Consider the following 22001-nt stretch of genomic DNA (forward strand, 5'->3'; position numbering starts at 1 on the left):
GACGTATCTCCAACGACGCGTTTTGGGGAGGTATTTTCTGTGTTAGAGTTTTACTCGCTACAGGGTGTACTTTGAGGGTTTGTGACTCTGCAGACCGTTTATATGCATACAAACCTTCATAACACAGAAGGGGACGGGTAATAACCAGAAAAGCATGACATGGGACCTTTAAGGGAGGACAATTGACTGACACAGAGGTTGTAGTACCACCGTTTGGCCACTGTTGATAATGTGCTTCAACACTTGGTCCACTTCCTGGGAGCTTGATCTAACCCCACCAAGTGCGGTTGACATGGAGATAGGAAGGGAGTGTGTGTTTGTTTGTGGATGAATGATAGTACGAGAAAAGTAGAACTGTTTAATCTGTGAACAATCTGGTGTGTGTGCATTTTTTTGTTTTTTTGTTTGTAACCTTTATTTATCCAGATTGGTCCCATTGAGATCATAGATATCTTTTTCAAGGGAGACCAGCATTTCATTTGACGGTGAATAATTCCAACAACTTTTCTAAGACTAAAGCCAACTCCTTTGTGTTGCTTTCAACTCCATTTCAAAGCGGTGACTTAAAGGTCCTCGTTTTCACACAGGCAGAATTGTGTCGCAAATGTTAGAATATGCAGAATATCAACAAGTCATGTTTTACTGAGCTGACATCAGTCAGATTGTAGAGGAGATGGACAAATGGTGGATTTCAGGCATAAGGCTGTTCAACATTTAGAATACAATGTATCTGAAAATCAGTGCATGGTATCTTCACACCACATCTTCTGCGTCTCCGGTTTCATTCAGAGGAAGTAGGAAGTGAGCACACTGAATCATGCACATTCAAAGCAGTCATGTGATATGTTGTTTGTTACACCATTTATTATCTTGTGCCATGGCTACATCTTTTGAATTATATAACCCAGGCTGAGTCAATATTGATAAGGCACTCTGAATATGGGTGAGAGGGCGACAAATGATTATCTTAGAGAAGTATTATTAAATGAATTCTTATCTGGTCGACAAATGAAGTCAGCAGATGCCAGCCAGTGCTTCTCAAACAAAGTTCAACCAAAACCCATATCATTAAAGAAAAAAAGAGGATACAAGACTAGGACTGATCTGTACTGAAAACAAAACAAAAATATGTAGTTACATGTCTCCATTTCCACATTTACTAAAATTGCTAGGTTTGCAGATGCTATTTTAAAATTAACATTTCAAGTAAAAAAATTATGAAAATTGCGAACAACAATCCAAATTGGTTTCCAATGTTCTACTGTGATTTGTGATTAGTTCAGCCTTAAAATGGCCATACAGCTGCTGCTGCACTGAAATTAATCTGATAATCAAATGTGTTTAAACACCACTAACATTCGGGGTCTGTTCTGAGCATATATATATATATACACTCCCTGATGTTGAAATTATACAAAATATCAAAGATTATCGGTATTAAATGAAAATGTGACACCTTCACATTTAAAAATAAAAAAGGTGAAATGTGTGACACCTGGCCACATGATAAAAATATAAGGGCCAGAATTTGACCCGGTCCATGCAATAAAAGTATGCACTCAGTTATTTCATAAAAGAGTTGTTGCACACTATTTGGTGTTGTCGTTTCTTCTATAAATGTAATTCTGCCTTAAAGAAAATACATTTAAAAAAAGATAAAGCACTGCTAGGGCCCAGAACAATATTCATGTTGTTATATGTTCACATTGACTTCATGACACACTGTGAATTACCTTTTTGAACTATGAGCAGATTAAGTAACCTGAATGGAACTTAATTACTGTTTTGTCATTTATGATTATTTTATTACTTCCAACACAGCCCTGGAGTTGGGACAATCACTTATCTATCTTTGGACTAAGACAAAGTTCATGGTGGCTAGTACTACAACTATAATAAAAAGATAATAGATGATAAATAAACTACAGAGTAATCGAAACTACAACTGTGCTTGTTAAAACCACTACAGACACAGAAGCAGTTTTAAGGGGTGTTCTTACTGGATGAGATGCAATATTTCGCTCGTCGCTTTACATGTAAAGTCAATGTAAAGATGTTGATAGACGGTTCACTCTAGGAGTAACATTTTTACAGATCTGGAACATTAACTTAAAAACATCACACTGCCTACACTTGAATTACAGGATGCAGCACAAAATACGTAAATAGGTTTGACGTTTCATTGAGAGGCAAGTGGAAGTCAGACACAGAATATTTATTGGAAGTTACGGCAGGAGAATTGACTAAGACATTCGCTGCAACAATAAAAGTGACACAGCTCCTGCATGAACACATCTGAAGCTTTCTCACCCAGTCCCAAGTATTTATCTAGTTCTAGATAAAACTATTCTCACACTCCCTGAAGCAATGTTACTGCTGTGAGAATGTTTCAGCACTGAAAAGTTCACTTGATTCGTATTTGATCAGCACTGATCAAATAAGAATCGGGTGAACTTTTAAGCCGTCACATTTTGTCAGAAAATGTTTCTAGTAAACCTTTGAATTGCAAAATGAGAACGTATGAGTTGAAAAGGGTCGAACCAAAACACCCCGCAAACTAGACAAAGAAAGATTGGAACTGGAAATGTTAAGGATGGATCATTTAAATGTAACAATGGGGAAATCAGAAACATCCATACCTGCCAATCCATTGCAGGATATGAGTCCAGCAGAACTAGCAATGCTGACAAGATGGCCGTGATTGTTGGCAATCATGGCGGGAAGGAAGGCCTTGTAGGTCTGAGCAGAGAGAGACACAAATGAAGCATGATATTTAATATAGAGACCTGAACACGGATTTGATTGTAGAGCTCAGAGGACAATTGACTTTCACAGTACATCACTGAAATACAGGAGTATTTTTGATGAATCAAAATTAAATTCAATGCTTCAACGTTGAACTTTTAACTGGATCTTTGGGTCTTCATAAAGAGAGGAAATGTGCAAATTGAAGTCACATGACCTAACTCTAGAATTTCAGTTATGTGATATGTAGTCGTGGAAGAAATGAGTGGAAAAATCTTTCTGAAATGTATTGATTATTCAATCAAATGTAATTGTATAGTAAATTGTGTTGGAGTTCCTTGCCCTGCCTACATTTAGAACATTATTAGAAATAAATGCTAAATGATTAAAAAAAAAAATATATATATATATCTCTACAATATTGACTGATCAGTCTCTTCATCATCAATCAGGTTAAATCTCTGTAAGAAATCATTTGGACCCAGAGGTAAGCTGTGTGTGTATGTTGTGTCTGACTGACCCAGAAGTGAGCCATGGTGTTGACCTCCATCGTCTTCTCAATCAGGGAATCAGGAGCATCCATGAACTTCTTCCCCGTCACAATCCCAGCATTGTTCACCAGAATGCTGACGTCTCCCACCTCCCGCTTCACCTGCATGCAGCACAGTAGGTCAGTGATCCTATTTTGTAAAAAAATACTTTCAAAGATTAGGATTAATATTAAAATGAATTTGTATTAATCCCAGAGGGAAAATTCAGTTCCATGCATAAAGAAATTCCAGATATGATACATCTATCTCGTAATATTAGCAGGCAAAAGGCTGTTGAGACCCTGAATAAATCACCATTCCAAGGAATTACATTGTTTACATCACGGTTCTCAAAATTTGGGGACACAGACCTTTTACAAGGAGAACATGTTTTCATGATTAATTCTACTGATTAAAGAGATGCTTACTACCATTTGTACTCTGAGTTGTCCTTTGAATATGTTGTATTCCAAAACTTTGCAACCTAAATACCAAGACCTGACAAAGAGAAACACACTTTACAACTTTAATAAAGACGAAGATATACCTTATTAATCCCAGAAGGGGAAATTACTTTTATCACTCACATTAAACACACTGGTTGATATACATGAACACACAGAACCACATGCAGGACAGGAGAGGGAGAGTGAGGGGCAGCCAGTGTGCCTGCGCCCAGAGCAGTTGGGAGTTCCGTGCCTCATCATGTACCAGCCTGGTACCTTGTATGATCGAGACGTGAACTGGAAATCATTCAGTTCAAAGGCCAAGTCCCTACACTCTGAGCCACTGCCGCCGTAAAATGTGGTCTCTTGTTCCCATTCTAGCTAAAAAGACACCAGAGCCTGTTTTAGATATTCTTACTATGCAAGGACAAGTACTTGAATTGGTTACCTGTTACAAATACCTTGGTATCTGGCTTGATGATTGTCTTACTTTTAAACTTCATGTCAATAACCTGCTTAAAAAGCTGAGGGTTAGACTAGGTTTCTTTTTCAGAAACAAGTCCTGTTTCTCGCTTGAGGCCAGGAAAAGGCTAGTCACTGTGACCTTTTTACCTGTGCTATGGTGATTTGTTGTATGAATGCACCTGCCCATTGCCTGAACAAGTTAGATGCCGCCTATCACAGCGCACTGAGATTTGTCAAATTGTAAAGCACTTACTCATCACTGTACCCTGTATGCCAAGGCAGGTTTGCCATCACTTACTGTACGGAGGCTCAGTCATTGGTACACGTTTATTTATAAAGCTTTGTTGGGTAAACTCCCGTATTATATCTGCTCTCTGATAACACAGAGAGTTGCAAGCAGCTATTGTCTGAGATCGCATGATGTACTATTGTTAGATGTGCCAAGAGCAAGGACTGTCTTAGGTAAGACAGATTTTATGTGCGCAGCTCCACTTGCTTGGAACAATCTTCAGCAATAATTGAAACTGAGCAGTCTCATTCTTCTGCATGTTTTTAAAGCTAGGCTAAATTAAATGCTTGTTGATACTATGGGCACTTGTAAATGTCTATAACTATGTAAATGTATCCTGTAAATATAATGTATGATGTCTTTTATTGTTTTATGTTTCATGTGGAACCTATATGCTGCAGGTCTCCCTTGAAAAAGAGATATATGGTCTCAATGGGACCAATCTCGTTAAATAAAGGTTTGAAATGAAATGAATTCTAATACAAAAATATTATTATATTTTCATATTTTCTCAATTTAGCTAGTTTGGGCTTAATGTCACTTAAAAAAACGGTTTTATGTTCAACAGCTAGCTACCAGACTAACAATCTACGACAAGAAGCAGCCAAATACCTGTCTAATAATCCATGTTAAACAGCAGCTGGCTAATAATCCATGCTAAACAGCAGCTAGCTACCTGGCTAATAATCCATGCTAAACAGCAGCTGTATAATTGATAATGACCTTACTATTTTAATGATATGAATGAAAGGTTATTCGGAAACTGTGATGCTACTCGTTGCTCATCACAAGCTGCAGAGAGGATTTTAACCAATACATTTTGATGTGTTCTCCAGTGAGTCACAGAGCTAACATGAAGTTAGTGGAAGCTGACAGGACCTGCCTCTGCTGACGTCTGTCATTCTAACAATGGCTTTGTCTCTGACTTGTAGCCTGATCTAAGATTAGCTCTTCTCCTGCAGTTACTACTTCACAAAGCGATGAGAAGAGGTGTCTGCTTGACACTGACAAGGTATTTTACACCTGCAGAAATAATGTTGGCTGGAAAGCATCTGTCTGCTGACAGATAAATACATGTGGTGTGCTGGGGAATAACTTAGTAGTTTTCTGTCTTGCTAAATGTTTGACTTAATCATTGTGAATTTATTAAGTTATCATCTGGTGAATAAGTGCTGTGTTGTCAGTTTTTCTGTTGTTAGTTATTATATAAAGCACTGGTTTTCATGTCTCCCTATGGTACACAGCTCAGATACATTATTTTTATTAAGCCAATCCAGATTGTCCATTAATTATCCTGCGTTACAACATTGCTTCCTGCTTTGGAGCAAGAGCAATGTCTCAACAGCTCAAGGTGGGCTGACTTTTAAGGTGGACATGATATTGTCTTTTGAAAGAGTGGAGGCACATGCGCATAGCTGGTCCACTTGCTAGCTCGGGGAAAAGAGAGCCCATAGTGGCCATTTATACATTGCACAAAGTTCCCGGGCTACTTGCTAGATATTTCCATTCAAATACATCTTGTCAGGTCCATTACCAAGTTGATGATACAATATTATATGTTACAACAATACTTTAAAGAGCCCTATTATGCTCTTTGAGTTTTCCTTTCCTGTGTAGGGTGTTATACAGGTGCATCTCAATACATTTGAATATCGTGGAAAAATGTATTTAATTAATTCAATTCAAAAAGCGAAACTCATATATTATATGGATTCATTACACACAAAGTGAAATATTTCAAGGCTTTATTTGTTTTAATCTTGATGATTACGGCATACAGCTAATGAAAACCCCAAAATCAGTATCTCAGAAAATTAGAATCTTGTGAAAAAGTTCAATATTGTAGACTCACGGTGTCACACTCTTATCAGCTAATGAACTCAAACCACCTGCGAAGGTTTCCTGAGCCTTTAAATTGTCTCTCAATCTGGTTCAGTAGGCTTCACAATCATTGGGAAGACTGCTGACTTGACAGTTGTCCAGAAGACAGTTGTTGACACCCTCCACAAGGAGGTCATTGCTAAAGAAGCTGGCTGTTCATAGTGTGCTTTATCCAAGCATATTCATAGAAAGTTGAGTGGAAGGAAAAAGTGTGGTAGGAAAAGGTGCACAAGCAACACGGATAACCGCAGCCTTGAGAGGATTGTCAAGCAAAGGCCATTCAAACATTTGGGGGAGCTTCACAAGGAGTGGACTGAGTCTGGAATCAGTGCATCAAAAGCCACCATGCACAGACGTATCCAGGACATGGGCTAACTGTTGCATTCCTCGTGTCAAGCCACTCCTGAACCAGAGACAACATCTGTCACATACTATTCTTGTCTGTCACATAAGTGGCGCAACTGATGCGGTATTGTGCTAAGGGGAAATTATTTTGACCGGACATTTTGACCGGAGAGATTTAGATTTGCCGGTCTTCAGCATATTTTACCAGTCAAAGTCCGGTAATTACCGGCTAACGGAAACTCTGAGTCCAGTGTGAAGTCTCCACAGTCAGTGATGATTTGGGGCGCCATGTCAACTGCTGGTGTTGGTCCACTGTGTTTTCTCAAGTCCAAAGTTAACGCAGCCATCTACCAGGACATTTTAGAGCACTTCATGCTTCCTTATTCTGACAAGCTTTATGGAGATGTTGATTTCATTTTCCAGCAGGACTTGGCACATGCCCACGCTGCCAACAGTACTAAGACCTGGCTTAGTGACCATGGAATTACTGTGCTTGATTGGCCAGCAAACTTTCCTGACCTGAACCCTATTGAGCAGTGGTTCTCAACATTTTTACACCAAGTACCACCTGAGAAAATAGTTGGCTCTCCAAGTACCACCATATGACCCATGTTAAAATACAGTCTATGCAGGATTCGGAGGCATATTTATTCATAATAACATTATTTATTGTCAGCCATAGCTACATGTACAAAGGGCAGTCTCTATCTCTAACTCACCGCAAGTGAGAATATAAAGAACCAAATAATAACTTATTCTCACACAACAAATGACAACTGTACATACATGTCATTTCCTATACCAAAGTTTGAATGTAGGCCTCCTGCAACAACCTACATTGTAACAGAAAAATGTCCTATTGGGAATTCAGTTCCACAATAATAATGAAAGCCTCCAGGAGCAGATGAGCCTAAGGGCTAATAGCTCATATTCAGTCTGCTGATGTTTGCTATTGCCATTTATGTTGTGGCAAAGTAAAAAAGAAAAAATATAACAATTAAGAACAATTAAGTGTGTGCTTTTTCAGCTTTTGACCTCGGTCACAGCCTTCTCTGACCCGGACCGAGTTTACTGATTTCCACGTCAGGACCGCTACGGGCCTCCAAAAGAGTTTCCTCTGGCTTCACCCTGCCCAGGCATAGTTCACCATCTTTCGGGTCCTATCGCAGGCGCTCACGCTCCACCTCCCCGACGGTGCAGGCGAGACGGGCCGGTGGTGCGCCCAGCCCCGCAGGACCGGGATCCCACCTCAGTCGGCGCGCGCCAGCCCGCACTTTCATTGCGCCACGGGGTTTTGAATGCACCCTCTGACTCGCGTGCGCGTTAGACTCCTTGGTCGCCTCAGACCCCTGACGTCTTTTTCGTGAGCTGATCCCTGCTCTGGCGACACGACGCGGTCGGAGCGTACTGAGGACAGTACGGCCCGGTTGACTGTCGAACCGGGAACGGGGGGCCCCGTGCCCGAGAGAGGGCGCAGCGAGCACTTTGTCCACGTCCCCGGGAAGTGGCGAGACCGGGTCAGTCCGGGTCCGTGTCCTTCTCCAGGTCTTTTATTTTTAATTTTGTATATTTCAGATTCCTCCGGGTACCACTAGCGGGAGTTGGCGTACCACAGGTTGAGAACCACTGTTAAAGAGAATCTATTGCGTATTGTCAAGAGTAAGATGAGAAACACAAGACCCAACAATGCAGACGAGCTGTCAGGGAGGCATGTGGCGCAGTGGGCTAGTGTGTTGGTGTTCGGATCAAGGAATCAAAGGTTCAAACCCCACTGCAGTCACCATGTTGTTGTGTCCCTGGGCAAGACACTTCACCCCAAAATTGCTCCTGTGGGGATTGTCCACAGTATTGAGTTTGTAAGTCGCTTTGGATAAAAGCGTCTAACAAGTAATATGTACTGTAATGTAATCAAAGCAACCTGGGCTTCCATCACACCTCAGCAGTGCCACAGGCTGATCGCGTCCATGCCACGCCGCATTGATGCAGTCATTCATTAAAAAGGAGGCCCAAGTACTGAGTGCATACACATGAACATACTTTTTTTGACTGCGTTTCCATAAAAGACCCATGCATTTTACAGAATGAAGATGCTACCAAAGTAAGCTGCCAATTCACACACATAAACTAAATAATCATGGACATGACTCACCACTCCCTGCATTTAGACCCTAGCCACACGGAGACGGTAACGAAAACAAACCGAATTTGATATTAAAAAAAGTCTTCCGTCCACACGCAATCGGCACCAGAAACGTGTCCGTCCACACGAGACCGCACGACCCGCTGGAGACGCTGTAGTAGATATGCCGGGCCAGTAAGTAGCGCTGTACTTCTGCCACACAATACACCAAAAACAGCGAAGAAGACTTCACAAGCATGCATGGTTGCCCTTCTGTTTATTCTCCGCGGTGGATTTAGCAGCAGAGGTGGGGAGAGAGGCAGGGGCAAGGGCTCTGGCTCCCTCCCAGAGGCAAGTGTGTGCTCCTGCTGTAAATCTCTCCGGTAGTCCACCAGCAGATGAAAAACACCCACCTCTCCGCCTCTTCCAAGGGACGAAGGAACCGTGCGGCAGAGCTTCCGTTAGAATATTTTTCCGCCGGTCAACGTGTCCGTTAAACTTTAAATCTTCCGGACAAAATTATAAAAGTGCCGGTCAAAGGTCTTCTTTGTTATTTATTGAGCTTTAAAACATGAATAACGACTCTATATAATAATATAAGAATAATATACGGAGTCTCTCTTTTCATCCCCCTCTCCTGGCGGCTCGTCAGTATTTTCATTATCAGGAAATTATCGTATAGGGCGTAATCACAGAGTCGTTTGGCCCCCAGAGCGTTTTGTCCGCAGATCTACCCACCTTGGGACCCGTTATCGTTTTCTGCGTTTCCATGTCGGCCTCGTGTGGTCGAACCGTCTATATCAGCGGTTTTCAAAGTGTGAGGCCCGCCTCCCCTGGGGGGCGCCAGAGAGCTTCAGGGGAGGCGCAGTGTGAGAAAAAATTAAGGAGAAACAGTGAATTCAAGCTGGTTAACTTTGGTGAAGTTACCTAAAGTGAAAGAGGAGACAGCGTCTGGCAGAAAACGTCACTTGCACACTTTTGGCTGTCTGTGGAGACCGAGTTGCCCCACCTCGCCAAAAAGGCTGTAAAAGTGCTCATTCCCTTCACCTCACCGGTCAAGCAGGGGCGGATCCCCAGCTGCCACCCCAGTTGGCTTCTTTGTTTTTAAAGAAAAGTTGTGGCTCATTGGACAATTGTGAGAGAAAATCCCTTATGTCCGAGTGCAAGTGAATGCAGCACAAGACGCAAGCCTTGTAACCCCTCCCCCCGGCCCTGGCGCGAGCGAGGAAATGTGATTGGCGGTATTTGCGGTCTACAATGACAGAAGAGACTGTCAAGTTTGGCTGTACTCAGCATTGAGTCAAAACGCACTAAAGCTTTACATCTTAATACGTTTGTGAGGCGTTTTTCTGAACAAGATGGTAATCGCCGCATTCAGCTGTTATAGGCATGCCAACTTGATGCACTGCTCAGGGATGACTCAATGAGCATAACAAACTGTTAAGATGATGACATTACGTGTGTAAATATATTCTTTGTGGGGGTCTGCCCCCCAGAAACAGTTTTAAGTCCTGAGAAAGTCAAATAAGACGGTGTGTAAAACTACACTGCCCAGCCAAAGAAAAGTAAACACTTTGATTTAACTAGGCCAGTAGGTAACGGCATTCCACTGGATAATAATAATAGCAATAATAATTGGGAGGGGGGGGCGTGGCTGTTCTTATGTTCTCTGAGGGGAATCTCACCTTCCCACACTTTGAAAACCCCTGGCCTATATGATAGAGAACTGTAGCGGATACGACCCGTTTCGTCTATGTGTGGCTGCAGCCTTAGTCAAAACACTGAATGTTTACACAACACTCATCCCTGCCCTCCTTTAAAGACACACACACTCACACACACATGAGAAAACAACAGGGGAGTAGGAGGCTGACACCATAGGTACAACCAACAGGTGTTAGCTAACTTGAAGCAACAATGAATATTCCATAGCCTTGTTGCTAATTGGATTGGGTTGCTAGACTAATAGTAGCTAAGTAGTAGGGGTGTAACGTTACACGGGCCCTTCGGTTCGGTACACGTGTGTACCGAAGTGTACCGAACGAATATAACGTTAAACGTAAAAAATTGAGAACGTGAACAACTTTTTGGAAGTAATCTCAGGTGCTGCGTCGAAGCATTCAGAGTAATTTTATTGAGTCAGATTTGGGTCAATATTCTAGCGCGCAAAACAAGCTACTCACGAGCGGAAAATGTGCTTTTACACGCGCATGAAATTACCCTCGCGCGCAGACAGCCCTCTTGCTCGCTCGCGGGAGTGTCAGCCCCACTCGCTCGCGGAGTCTGTCTGCGCGCGCGTGAAAGGTTTCTCACACTTTGGGGCGGAGCCACTGGACTTTCATTGAGAGCTGCCAGGAAGCCCAGAGTTGCCAGGTTTGATAAATGCCTGAACTATCAATTAATTTGATATTTAAAAAAATACACATTAATTCTAGGAGTGTAATGCTTTTACAAACACTATAGTAATAATATGCATTCATTTTGACAATATCATACTATTACTATAGGAGTGTTCTATAGTGTGTTCAAAAAACAACTACAGAAACACTATATATTATACTATGGTAGTACTATTTAAAATAATTGAGTCTTAATACGGAAACACCAAAAAAAAAACTATAGTGGTACTTTTACAAACACTATAGTAATAATATGCATTCACTATGACAATATCATGATATTGCTATAGGAGTGGTCTATAGTGTGTGTAAAAAAACAACTATGAAACACTATATATTATACTATAGTTATACTATTTAAAATAATATAGGAATACTACAAAGATCTAGATTACTATTGAAATATTATAGGGCTACTATAGCTAATAAAATGGCACTATAGAAAAAACTATAGTAATACGATAGCAGGTGAAAAATACTACAGAACACTAAAAACTTAGTATGGACACTATACAACTCTTACAGCATACTATAGTAATACTATAGTTCATTAACGGCCCGTCCACACTACAGCCTCAAAAAAAGCTTGCCGGCGGGCGTGTCTGAAGCTCGACCAACAACCAATCACATGAATCTCCCGCCCCTAACACACAAGCAAAGGTTTGATTGGCTAGAGCTTGTACTGGCATATGATTTGATTGGCTGACGCTTCCACCGAAAGCTTCAGAAGCTTCAAAAGTTGAACATTGCTCAACTTTTGCAGCCTGAAACGCCAGGAAAGCTCCGCTCTGCTACCCACAATTCAGTTCGGCAAAAAGCGAGGCAACGTGACGTCACCCCATTCAAAGTGAATGGGCAGACGCATTGGAAACCGTTTTTGAAGCTGTCGAAGCTGTAGTGTGGACGGGCCGTTATAGTTTATTTCGTAAGAGGTGCATACAGCAGACAGTAGCTAGCAGTTTTCAACAGATACAGCCCACTCAAAAATATATTGTTTTATATCAAATGAATTAATATATATATTATTACCTTCCCTTTTAGGTCTAGGGGTTCCAAAGGGAAGAAAAACAACCAGAATAGAATTGGTATAAGTTACAAGTGGTTTATTTGTAACTATAAATGAACAAAAGGATATGCACAAACAGCCTGGCACAAACAAAGGGCCACACTGTTGCTATTTAACAAAAGGAGAACTCCAAAAGAGAGTTGCAGGGTATTATCCCACAACGGGTAATACACAAAAGGAAAGAAAATACCTCACTTCTAAAGTGGACCAAAATAACAAACAAAAGGAGGCTGTGCGAGAACAGAGCTGTTGCCGATCTACAGGCGCTAATCTATCCTGGGTCTAAGCGATACACACACAAATGCTGATCTACAGGCGCTAAGCTAACCTGGGTCTAAGCCAGGGGTTTTCAAAGTGTGGGTAGGTGAGCCTCCCCTCAGAGAACATAAGAACAGCCGCGCCCCCCCTCCCAATTATTATTGCTGTTATTATTATTATTATTATTATTATTATTATTATTGTTGTTGTTGCTGCTATAATGCAGGGGTATTCAATTGCATTTCAAAGAGGTCCAGTAAGAGAAAATGTAATTAAATGCTCTGTTTTCACTGTCTACCTTCCGCCATTTGAAATTACTCTGACTGTTTCTCTCTTCTTGTCGTGTCTGTGTGTGTTTGAATCTATCGTGCTGACTGCACCGATTTGATTGGCTGAGTAGCGTCACCTCCTTAAAACATTAAACAATAACTTTTTTAAACCTTTTTATTTTTACATTTCATTTAGCTGACGCTTTTATCCAAAGTGACTTACAATTACCAATTACAGGGACATTCTCCCTGGAGTAACTAAGGGCTAAGTGCCTTACTCAAGGGCACACTAGTGGTGGTGTTCCAGGTTTTTATGTTTTAAACATATTGTATAAAACTCCCCCACTACTTGGACTATTCCTTGCACCCCTCTAGAATAAGCCTGAATGGTCTCAACCATATTGCATCAGTAACGTGCACTTGTTATTATAACAAGATCGCAAGGACGCTGGTAGCGATCGGAAAATTGAGTGTTGTTCAGTTTGTGTGTTGTGGAACATGCGTGTCCGTGCATGAAAATATACCACACACCCAATTACAATTGCATGTTCAATTCACTACCCTGGAAGTTAATACAGTTGTTAAAGTTGGAACAGCCTGTGGACAGCCGTTCTTCCTTGCATGTCAGTCGCCGACACCTTCTTACAGAGGATAGGCACATCTAGCTGCAGCACGACCCGTATATTTCCGCACGCCTTGTTCTCAAGACATATTTTTTTTAACATTTTCAACATGGTGGATAAATCCTTAAATGCTCCCGGTAACACACTGAACGTCAACTTTGCCTCCTTATTACACTCAACCCTACTTTAGTGGGAACAATGAGTCTGCATCTTTGATGCACACAGGAATAAACGCAGATCATCCTCTGGCTGCAGCCTTGACCGGTACTTGCTTTTGATCAAAGTCGATGTGGAAAACCTGCACTCACACAGGTAGGTGGAGGTCAAGGGAAAGAGCACTTTTACAGCCTTTTTGGCGAGGTTGGGGAACTCGGTCTCCACAGACAGCCACAAGTGGGCAAGTGTCACTTTACTCGTCTTTTTCTCGTTCTTTTGTGTCTCACGCTGCGCCTCCCCTGAAGCTCTCTGGCGCCCACCAGGGGAGGCGCGCCTCACACTTTGAAAACCGCTGGTCTAAGCGATACACACACACTATACTAAACACAAAACACTACGACACATTGCTAATCAGTGTAACTAGCACAGAAAACCTACTTAACACGCTGCTAAGCAGTCTAACAAAGCACAGAATATGGCGGCAACACAACGAGAGGCAGGAGGCGTCTGTCTCACAATACAGAGCCTCTCAAATGATGTCCGTGCCCGGCCTTTGTACTCCTCCCCCGGATGACGTGGCAGAAGCGGGCGGGGATTGGACGACGTCAATCCAGTCACCTCGGATGTTGCGAGGACGGGACGGCTCATTTACATATACACACACAAACCGAGTTAATGGCACCAGGAAAGCAGCGGCTGTAACATATATATATATATATATATATATATATATATATATATTAGCTGTACACTTTACAAATATAACGTTTTTTTATGGACATCTTTACCATTCAATCTCGGCCAACTGATCTTGCTGCTGTCGCTCCTCGGCTCTTGGTAGTTCAGGCATTTATCAAACCTGGCAACTCTGGACTTCCTGGCAGCTGTCAATCAAAGTCCAGTGGCTCCGCCCCAAAGTGTCAGAAACGTTTCACGTGCGCGCAGACAGACTCCGCGAGCCAGTGAGGCTGACACTCCCGCGAGCGAGCAAGAGGGCTGTCTCTGCTCGCGGGGGTTTACTCTGCGCGTGAGGGTCATTTCATGTGTGTGTAAAAGCACATTTTCCGCTAGTGAGTAGCTTGTTTTGCGCGCTAGAATATTGACCCAAATCTGACTCCATATAATTTGCTCACATTGGGTTCAACGCCTCATAAAGCGAGCAAGTCATTTCATTGGACGAGAGGCATACTATGAGAGCTGGTCAGAGGGATGCATTCAAATGTAGTTAGTAATTTGAGGAACTGTCGAAATGGTGAACGCAACTAAAGTTGAGCTCGAAAATCCTCCAGCATCATTGAAGTCTCCGGCTTGGGAACATTTTGGTTTCGCAGTTACGTACAAGGATGACGGACAAAGACAGGTGGACAGAACCAAAGCTGTTTGTCGGCATTGTTCAACTAAAATTGGTTACGCGGCTGGCAATACATCAAACTTGCACACTCATTTGAAAAGGCATCACCCGAACGTGAATATCACCGGTACCAAAAGAAAAAAGACTGAAGTGCAAACCCAACTCCCACTATAATTTAAGCCTCCAACACTCGCAAAAAGTTCATACCGAGCCAAAAGCTATTACAAACACCAAATATCCTTACAGATGTAGCACTGAATTTCAGACTCCAGCTTACAGCTTCCTGCCTACGACCTGCCTAAGACCAGTGTTGAGGAATGTCAAGCCCTCCCACTATTTTCCAAGAGGGCGTTGCCAGATTTTCAATTTCAGGTTTTAACCAGGAGATGGCGCTTCATTCACAAATACAAAAAGACAAGTTTCATGGACTTTCAGTTGTGTTTTGAAGAGCATTTGAACACATCAATATTTCAGATCAACTAAAGTATATATAATCTTGTAATTCAATAATATATAGTCTTTATATATTAAATAATCATAATTATAATGTAAATGTTTACATTACACTTCTTTATTTGTTATGCTCATACTTTTACCTTTACAATCGTTTGCTTTAATATGCAGTATATTTTTTGTATATTTTTGTGTTTGCTTCCTCCAGCTCCCTTTCGGACACATACTGTATGATTTATTATTATTATTAATATGAAGATATTATTAAGATAAGATAAGATGTTACTTTATTGATTGAACATTTTAGTTTAGAATGTGCTGTCCCACGGTAATTCAGAAGACTCACAGGTCACATTCCGACCATTATTTAAAACAATAGGTGCTTTCACACCGTCTACAGTTTGATTTGTATAGAGGGACCTCTGTGGCTGAATGGCCAGATTAGGTGTGGCGCATTTATCATAGGTGATCAGAGCTAACTGCCTGCCGTCAGATTTCATTTAAAAAAAAGATCTGATTTTAAGACTACTACGCTCATAAAGCATGATAAGAATAAGAATAATGCGTATTGAACTGGTTTCATTAATTAGTGAGTTTATTTAACACTAGAACCGCAAATCGGGTCAATTTGTGTGATGTGTGTTGTGTGTGTGCAATGTAACTTTTTTTCAATAAAATATTAAAGTCTCCCAGTCCGCAACTTTTCCTGAAAGTGTGTTATGTAGCACCCTATGTTGTTAAAAATTGCATTCTAATAGCGGGATTTGACAGGTTTAGGTAGGCCTATACAAAAACCTCTGGCGGTTCTAGTGTTAAGGTAATTAGGTACAGTAGAAGCCCTTTTTTATCAGTAACGAATTTAGCAGTTGAACATAAAAGTCAACTAACTGAGGGTCACTTGCAATGACATTGTTGTGTCTAACTGTAAGCTTGTCACTCAGAGTAACCTACCGTTAATTTAGCTGCAGGAGAAGAAAGATCAGGGGGGGAGGGGGGGAGAGAGCTGTGGTTGATGGGCCATTAGTTGTGTAAATACACAGATGAGAGCTGCCGTTTCATTCAGACTGTTTAAAAAACGGTAACAATGGACTATTTTTCTTAGCGGATGCATGTCAATTTAAATCAATACATACAACTATTTTTTAAATCAATAAAACTATTTTTTAAATCTATAAAAAAAAAATCTAAATCCATAAAAGCATTTAAATTAATATTGGGAGTCATCTAATAAGCGGGATAATTTGCAGCGACTTGTTCCTTATGGGGAAAATAACACCCGTCATGTGTGTGTAGAGGTCTGTGTGGTTAAAACACTTTCATGAAGTGAAGGAGGTTTTCCTTCTATAAAACAGCTGTGGGCAGCAGTGAGTGTCACGGACATGAATTCATAGATCAAGGCAGACTGGTGCACACACTCTCCTGTCCTGCCAGGCGACACGCCCTTTCTAAGCCGTGTCCCTCACTCCTCACATCCCAAGCTGAATCCCCACAAGTGTATTATGTTTTTACATCGGTTCAGATGTTATGTTTCAGTTGTGCTCGGTCTATGTTCAGTGATGCAAACTTGTCACCTTTCGGCGAAATTCGCCGTTTTGAATCCAAAATAGGTCGTTTGTGATATTCATGTAGATCTGCAATAAAAATATTTTTGGGGTATGGGGGGGTCTGGGACCCGGAGTAATCTGCGGCCGTGAGCTGTTATGTGCCATCATGACACGCATGGTGTTCTTTTTTATATATATATTATAATGAAGTGCGAGCTGTGTGCTCGAGTCTTCCTGCCTGTCGGCTCTGCTCATGGTGGATGTATAATAAGGCTCTGCTGCTCCGAGATGATGGTCTAGCTTCAGCAGCTACATTACCTACGGGTGAGTTCGTTAATATTAACTGTGCGTCCGGAGTCACTGTGGCACAGACTGGACCGCTGGTGAACAGCTGTTAGAACGGGCCGTTCTGGTGTTCAGAGCAGAGCTCCCTGTTGGAGCGGCAGAGCGTGATGTGAACTGAAAAGTTTTTCTGTGGCAATATTATTTAAGGAATCGTTGAGCTAGCTAGCTAGCATACATTGTCACTATCTGCTAACGTTAGCTTTAGCCTTCTATTTCTAATAGTTTTTTTCATAGGCTATAAACAGAGGTGGTATAAGTATATATATATTGTACTTGAGTAAAAGTAGAAGTACTCAGATCTTGTACTTGAGTAAAAGTAGAAGCACATAGATCTTGTACTTGAGTAAAAGTAGAAGCACTCAGGTCTTGAACTTGAGTAAAAGTAGAAGCACACAGATCTTGTACTTGAGTAAAAGGAGAAGTACTCAGATCTAGTACTAGAGTAAAAGTAAAAGTACTCAGATCTTGTACTTGAGTAAAAGTAGAAGTACCAGAGTGTAGGAATACTCTGTTACAGTAAAAGTCCTGCATTCAAAATGTTCCTCAAGTAAAAGTAGAAAAGTATTCTCATCAAAATATAGTGAAAGTAGCGACAGTAAAAGTAGTCATTGTGCAGATTGGTCCATTTCAGAATAATATATATGATATGTTTTATAATGATTGATCATGAAAGTGTTCTCAAAGCTGGTAAAGGTGCAGCTAGTTTGAATGACTTTGTATACTGCAGGGTAGCTTGTGGATTTGCTCCAGGTGGAACTAAAGTCTGATTTAACACTTGATTATATTTCACATCATTCATCCACATCTGTTAAGTAACTAAAAGGTATTAAATACATGTAGTGGAGTAGAAGTACACCATGTACCTCTGAACTGTAGTGGGGTAGAAGTACAAAGTAGCAAAACATTGAAATACTTAAATAAAGTACAAGTATCTCAAAATTGTGCCCAAGTATAGTACTTGTTGAGTTTATGAACTTAGTTACTTTGCAGGGTTCCCCAATTATATTTACCAAAGGGCCAATTTTTTTCAAGCAAGACCAGCTAAGGGCCAAAATATTATGTGTCACTAAAAGTTGTTTTACACTATGTGCAGATGTTACCTCTATTATAATTGTTGTAGTAGTGGCAGTAGTAATTAAACAAACCCTGTGTTGAGAGTAAAGGAAAAATGCATCCTTGAAACAAAATTAGACCGAAATCAAACATTTATTAACAATAATAATAAATAAATGCTCTAACAAATACAAATGATTTTGCTGTGGTCTGATGGGGCATAACAATAAAACAAAAATAAAAAACAACAGAGTGAACTCTGATCAAATAGTCAGACAGGTCCACATCCAATTCAGCAAACACTGTAACACACACACACACACTGGGAAAGACAGGAAGACAGAGAGAGAGTTTCAGTTAGTTACTTTTATAATGTCGTACCAAAATACACCACATTATTAGTTTTAACATTTTTAAATATGTGTACCAAATAATATCAGGCTGTAAATAAAAAATAGTATTTGGTTTTTTTAACTTTATTTTTAATATATTATTTTAATGTTGTATTCAATTTAACCAGTTTGTGGGCTGTTGTTAAAAGCCCTGCATTATCCAAGGTTTTTTCTCTATCATATTAATAATTTGTTTTTAATTACGCTGCGTAGCATTTTATTTAGGAAATGAATGTACATATAAAATATAACTATAAAATGGTTATTTTTGTCTTAATAATTATTATACCACAATAGAATTGACAAATTGCAAAAATAAATTGATGTTGTTCACTCACCAATCAGTGAGAGAAGTGAGAGCGGCGAGAGGAGACAACCTGTCTGATGTTGGGCTTGTATTCTGTTGTGGCAATCCTGAGGCACTGTCCAAGATGTGCACTTGAGAGTCTGTTCCTGTCCTGGCTTTTGATAGCATTCATTGAAGAAAATCCTGATTCGTAGATGTATGTTGAGTAGAACATCGTGAGTAGGAACATAGCAATAGCTCTGGTGTTTTTGAAACGAGCTTGGGGAACCACGTTGATCCAAAAGTCACACACTGGTGCATCCTTGTGTTGAGCTTTCAGCAACTCAGAGCTTCCCATCTCTAAGACCTCCATCTGAAGAGCTCCCTCTTCTATGGAAGGCACCAGCCTTTTGGCCTCTCCAGTCCACTGCCCGTCTGCTGACACAGAGAACGGCTGTCTGAGGAAGAGGAGGATGTCACGTGAGATTTTAGGGGAGCTTTCAAATCGCTCCTTGAAGTTTTCTGCCAGTTTTGACACAAAATCCTTCATTACTGGATCTTCCGGCATTTCATTCTTCTCGCAGTGCTTACGCAGACGTAGAAAGTGCAGCTTCCTCCCATGAATATCTCTCTCCAAAAGGTGCAGCTTTGACCGAAAAGCTTCAACCGCCTCGTACATCTCAGCAACAGTGTGGTTCTTGCCTTGCAGCTGCAGGTTAAGGTGATTTAGATGAGACATGATTTCACACAAAAAATTAACATCTGCTATCACCTTGGTGTCAGTTAAAAAGCTCAAAAACTCATGGGCTTTTTCGCTCTGCAGGCTTGATAAGAACGACACCAGTTCATCACGCAGGTCGCACACCCTCTCCAACACACGGCCCTTGCTCAGCCAGCGAACATCGTTGTGTAGTAAGAGATCCTTGTGTTCAGATGACATTTCCTCTAGCAACGATCTAAAAAGGCGATGCTGCAGACTAGAGCTCTCACGCACAAAGTTAACCAGTCTTGTCACAGTATCCATCGTTTCTTTCATTTTTCCACACAGTTTTGCGCACAACACTGATTTGTGAAAGATGCAGTGAAATGTCAGAAGCGCCGGGTTAACGGTGGAAAGCCTGCTTACCAAACCGTTTAATTAACTCAGCATCAGCAAACGGCTTCTTGGCTCTAGCAAGTGTCCAAGAGACGTGCAATGAGGCAGCTGATGCGCTCTCTTGTGCCGATGTTGTTTTCGACATTGTGGAAACAGAGTGCTTGTATGATGCAAGCAAACCTGCTATCTTTTGTGAGCGCTGGTCGGATTTCTCTGGATAGTTAGCATTAAAACTGGCAGCATGAATAGAGGTGAAGTGCCGCTTCAGGTTGTCTGATTTGATTACAGCTACATTCTGCATGCAAATCAAACAAGTCGGTTTAGCATTGACGTGGTCCGGTAAAGAAAAACAATACTTCTCAGTCCAGTCAGTTTTGAACTGACGGTTAGTGTCATGTTGGTCAATCGCTGGGCTGGGATCACAGGCGGCTAGCTGGCGAGCTATTGTTTATATGTGTTTGCCACTATTCCAGGTGGGTGACGAGTAAGTCAAGCCCGCGAAGCACGTCTTGCATATGCACGCGATAAGGTCGTGGGTCAGGTTTACGAGTGTCGACGGAGGTCAAAATAAAGCGAAACCGCGGACATTTTATTTGATGTTTTTATGTTATAACAAGTGAATGCCAGTAGATCAGCGCGGGCCATGCATTTGCCTCTCGTGGGTCTGATCTGGCCCGCGGGCCGCTAATTGGGGTTGGCTGCTTTACACCATGTGGCTATACAGATAGAAAGACTAAGCCTTGCACAGAGGCATGAAAATACATTTTCAAAATGCTCAGCAGTGCTGCCAAAATTATAAATTGACTGCTACACAATTTAAAATAAATGCTTTTATATATTTCTATTAGATGTGACTCTTTGGCGTTTCTGTTATTATTAACACTGCTGCTTTAGTTGTTCTGCTAATATCCTCTGTTATTCCTCATTTTAAAGCCGATATTCTGTGGGGTGGGGGAGCCGGGGGCTCGGATCCTTGTCACCTTTTTCATACCTGATGAGTTTGCATCCCTGTATGTTAAAAAGCCTCAGTCACCTTAATTCATGTAATAAAAACATCTCAGGTCAGTAACATTCAAAGCTAAATGTAAAGTACCATGTTCAGCTATGTTACTATTTATAATGTTATTGTTGTTACATCAGAAGATGTACATATTGGTGTTATTTCTTAACTTAGGCTATTTTTTACAATGTGTGTTGGAAGGATTTATTAAATTACTATGAATATTGTCATTGTTGAAGGCTTTTAGAGAAGGGTGAACTATAAGCCTGAATTACATAACATTTTATACCTAAAAACATAAAAGCCACAATAAATAAATCACAATTATTCTAGTTATTTTTACCTCCCGTATTGCTTTCAACCCACCAGCTTTTATGGTGTTGTTACGTCACTAACTGTAAGCTTGTCACATACAGTCTATGGTCACTCAGAGTAACCTACAGTTAATTTAGCTGCTGGGGAAGAAAGATCAGGGGGGGAGGGGGGGGAGAGAGCTGTGGTTGATGGGCCATTAGTTGTGTAAATAGACAGCTGAGAGTTGCCGTTTCATTCAGACTGTTTAAAAAACGGTAACAACGGATTATTTTTCTTAGCGGATGCATGTCAATTTAAATCAATACATACAACTATTTTTTAAATCAATAAAAACATTTTCTAAATCCATAAAAGCATTTCAATTAATACTGGGAGTCATGTCGTTACTTTGTTGAGAATGTGGCCATGTAATAAGCGGGATAATTTGCAGCGACTTGTTCCTTATGGGGAAAATAGCACCCGTCATGCAGATCAGGATCCCTCCGCTACGCTTTGGGATCCTGATCTGCCGACGAGGCTCCATTAAAATATAAATGTTTTAGTGAATTACTGAGTTTAGGCACATTAATAACGTT

The 22001-nt window shown here is 41.0% G+C and overlaps 2 protein-coding genes across 2 annotated transcripts in view; both read right to left on the reverse strand.

Moving 5' to 3' along the window:
- Nucleotides 1–22001, reverse strand: part of LOC307017955 (epidermal retinol dehydrogenase 2-like) — an 89291-nt gene that overhangs the window by 60204 nt on the left and 7086 nt on the right. The window contains exons 3-4 of the mRNA XM_079647939.1: nucleotides 3266–3397; nucleotides 2640–2739 (exon numbers count right to left, since the gene is read on the reverse strand). Of these exons, the coding sequence (XP_079504065.1) occupies nucleotides 2640–2739; nucleotides 3266–3397 (232 nt within the window). The remainder of the gene's footprint in view (nucleotides 1–2639; nucleotides 2740–3265; nucleotides 3398–22001) is intronic.
- LOC307017956 (protein FAM200A-like) lies at nucleotides 18540–20003 on the reverse strand. The gene is made up of 2 exons (XM_079647940.1): nucleotides 19068–20003; nucleotides 18540–18659 (listed from the first exon to the last, which is right to left on the reverse strand). Exon 1 carries the CDS (start codon nucleotides 19953–19955, stop codon nucleotides 19071–19073), a length of 885 nt encoding a protein of 294 aa, XP_079504066.1. The 5' UTR covers nucleotides 19956–20003; the 3' UTR covers nucleotides 18540–18659; nucleotides 19068–19070.

The sequence above is a fragment of the Notothenia rossii genome, assembly GCF_949606895.1.
Source record: "Notothenia rossii genome assembly, chromosome: 9".
NCBI lineage: Eukaryota > Metazoa > Chordata > Actinopteri > Perciformes > Nototheniidae > Notothenia > Notothenia rossii.